Genomic DNA, 3,481 nt, shown 5'->3' on the forward strand with positions numbered 1-3,481 from the left:
AACTGAACAAGGCCGAAATCCTTGCCCATTTAGGTACAATTACAAGCGTCCCCCCGACTGGCGCCCTAATGCGGAGCGCGCGCTCTTGCAGACACGAATACGAAGGAAATATATTGATTTAGAGCTCAATGATCGAAGATTGAGCCAATTGCTTCTTCTCTGTAGTCTTCATCCAATTGAGCCTCGAGGTCCGGCAGATACTGCTGGTCTTGCCGTCGAAGAGGCCTTCCGGGAGATAAAACTCGTGGTATTTCGCCCAGCACGTCAGCGTCGTATCTGGGCACATCGACGGCTTCGGGTCCCGATGAGCGTCCCGCGTCTGAGTTAGCGTCGGCTTCGAGCCAACGGTAGAGCAACTGCCCTCGCGCAATGTCGCCATCACTCATTGAGACCGGGTGGCGCTGGAACATGGACGACAGCCACATTACGTTGTAGCCTTGCTTGCCACGCGACTTGACGGCCTTGTTCAGTTTGTTCAAGCCCTTTCATTGCGTTCCTTGCCGAGCTTGAGCAGCTGAAGGCGCGTCATCTTGTCGAGGGGCACGGTGGCTTGCATGGTCGTCACGAGTTCGATAATGCCGAAGTCAAAGAGGGCGGTTGGCCCTGCCGTTATTTTTCCTCAAAAATACACGTCTTTTAAAAAAAAGTAGGGTATAAATCGGTAGTTGAACCCACGACGCTCGATAAACGCTCCTGAAGTTTCCCACTGCGCCAGTATTGAGATACGTTTCACCTCGTAAATTGAGTTTGACTATCAATATTATAGAGTCATGGAAGCGCTTTTATATCAGTGCTGGGACGCTGGGAAGTCTACAAGGGCTGCTGACTTACACCAGCTAACGTAAAATCGTTCTGGCCTATATTGAGAGGTCGTATTTGGCGGAATATAGTGCTTTGAATGCATTGCTATCGCTGCGATTTTGGTGCTTCGTTGCGGGTCGCAGCTCTGCCACGTCATGTCGACTGATATTCTGTTGCTCACGAACATAGTCTTTCGTGATTGGGCAGTGTTTCTTGAAGTGACTTCGGCTGGGAGGTGACGACACCAACTTGTCGCATGACAAATATAATGAATTGGCCCGGTTGCCGGATACAGATCAAACTCCGGGTTTACTCCGGGTAAAAAAGTTTGGCAGTAGAATCTACTGCCTAAATCACCCATTTCGAGGATTCTGACCAATCACAGAAGTTTGGCAGTAGAATCTACTGCCAAACCTCCAATAGGGTTAAGGGCTAGGAGGCCTCGTTGCGCAGCCCGTAATTAAAATACAATCGGGTGCGGGGCTCATAAATCTGCCCCAAGACACCCGTAATTCTGATCGTCGAGCAGAATTAATAAGCCAATGAAATACGTTTATTTATTTAAATATTTGTATTTAATGTATCATCTGACCCGCTTGATACAAACAACGAACTAAATGTCCAGGATCGTGTATAAAAATAAGAGAATTATAATCACGCTACGAGGCACGATTTGACATTAGGACGAGAACCCGATTTGGCCAGCTCGTGTGTCGACCGCCAGTCGCCAGCCAGCGTCCACTTCTCGCGCAATGTCGTGGGATGGCGCGACGTGAGGATGTGGGTGGTCGCGGTAGTAGTCGTTGAGGTGCCTGTTGTAGTTTTGTCATTGTTTGTGATCGGGCGCAAGACACTCTGAAACAAAAGCGCGCGCGTCGCATCGTCCACAGTCTTGTCATGCGCGAGGACATCGCGGATGGCCGGGACGGTGCACGAGCCAAAGACGGTGCGGCAGCGCTCGAGAAGCGCAGACGTTAATGCGCCATCCTGCAGAGCGATAGTGAGGACACTGCTGGCCATCAGCACAGCGTTGGGTCGACGCCGCCCGGTCGCGACCAGGCTCGCAAAGGTCGTCGACGGGTCGAGCAGCTTGGTGAACATGGCGGTGGTGAGCGCGGGCACGCTGAGACGTCGTTGGAGGCGGAGACCGTACGCCAAAGCAGGCGCGGCGGTGCCAAAGAGGAGGTCATCGCTTTTCTGACCGGCTCGAAGCAACACGCCGGCGACCGACATGGGCGGATCAAGCGCCGCGTCGATCGTTGCCAGCGCCAGTGGTGGCAACCGCCCGTGAAGCCAGTGCGACGCCACACCGTTCGCGGCCACGTACGCATCGAGAACGAGGCAAAGGCCGAGAACGTCGTGCTCGATGATGCGTGGTGTCTGGCGGCCGTTTGGACGCAGCGCGAGACGCATGGTACAATGCGTTGGCGGTGACTATTTCCGTGCAACTTGATGTTTGTATGCTGAGCCGATTTAAGAATTAACTGCGCTGTAAATCCGTTTGGCACGGTTGAAACCGTGCCAAATGGATTTACAGCGCAGTTAACTCTCAAATCGGCTCGCTGATCGACTCGCGGAGCATACAAAACGCGAGATAACCAAGGGCAAGCCGTGATCCTAATTCTTAAATCTGCTCACCGAGCATACAAGACGCGAGATGGTCTAGAATCCTAATCAGGTCGTAGCTCCTGTTTTCGAGCCTAATCTTCTAATTCCGTCCTCCGTGGTAAATCGGCCCACGGCCCATGCTAATTCCGCTCGGCGACCGCGGTGGCACTATTTTTTAAAGCGCATATTTAAATATAAATCTGCTCGTTGAGCAGAATTATAATGCTTAATGTCGTGCTAATTCGGCTCGTTAGCCACCATTTAGGGTCGATTCAGAGTAACTCTGGGCCAGCGGCTTTTGAAATCACCAGATGCTGTGCAGAGTAACTTACAGCGACTCCCGGACATTGAGGTGCGGCTCTCGGCTGCTGGCCAACAGATGGTCTGAACCATTGCTGATTGGCCAGTTTGAACTTCCCTCCAGGTCAGCGACTCCGGGATCACGCTAGCTCTGATGCATGTCATTGGTAGAAATTCATTTTTAGGTCGCATTGATTGGCCGTTTAGAAGTATTGTTTTGATTGGCTGAAAATCTAGCCGCCACCAGGGCAAATAGTGGAGTTTAATACAGTTCATAACATTGATGCACGCACATGAATGAAACACATAATATGCCCTATATATACTTAGTTAATGTTTAAATCAGGCAAAAAACGTAGTGTTTTATACTTGGTGGTAGGGCGCGCTTGAAGGATGATGAGCATGCGTGCGGCGGCGGCGACGAGGCGGCGACGACACGCCTTCCCAAGAGCGCTTTACCTCAGGCAGGGTGGTGGACGCATCCGCATAGATAGATCCGCCCTCCAACTACGATAGCAACTACGGATATCGCTATTCTCTTGGCGCGCGTCATGCTAAGCACACTGTCAACGAGACGACGGCCATACTAGTACGTAGCCGTACAAGCCCTGATGCGATGCTAGATCCGGGCCCACAGATGCACATCAGAGATGCGCTTGTCCAGCTCGTGGCGCTACGCTTGCAGAGTGCAGTGCACCTACCTGGTATGACGGCAGCGACAGCGAGCACGACGGCGGCTCAGTCTGACCGCGGCATGATGAGGCGTCGTGGA

The 3,481-nt window shown here is 52.2% G+C and overlaps 1 protein-coding gene across 1 annotated transcript; it reads right to left on the reverse strand.

The window, feature by feature from the left end:
* Positions 1-1,420: 1,420 nt before the first annotated feature.
* Positions 1,421-2,214, reverse strand: SPRG_15049 (hypothetical protein; the record flags this gene model as incomplete). Its single annotated transcript, XM_012354232.1, has 2 exons — positions 1,421-1,613; positions 1,664-2,214. The coding sequence occupies 2 exons, from the start codon at positions 2,212-2,214 to the stop codon at positions 1,481-1,483; spliced, it is 684 nt and encodes a 227-aa protein (XP_012209622.1). The 3' UTR covers positions 1,421-1,480.
* Between the last annotated feature and the right edge of the window lie 1,267 nt (positions 2,215-3,481).

This window comes from Saprolegnia parasitica (genome assembly GCF_000151545.1).
Source record: "Saprolegnia parasitica CBS 223.65 unplaced genomic scaffold supercont2.151, whole genome shotgun sequence".
NCBI lineage: Eukaryota > Oomycota > Saprolegniomycetes > Saprolegniales > Saprolegniaceae > Saprolegnia > Saprolegnia parasitica.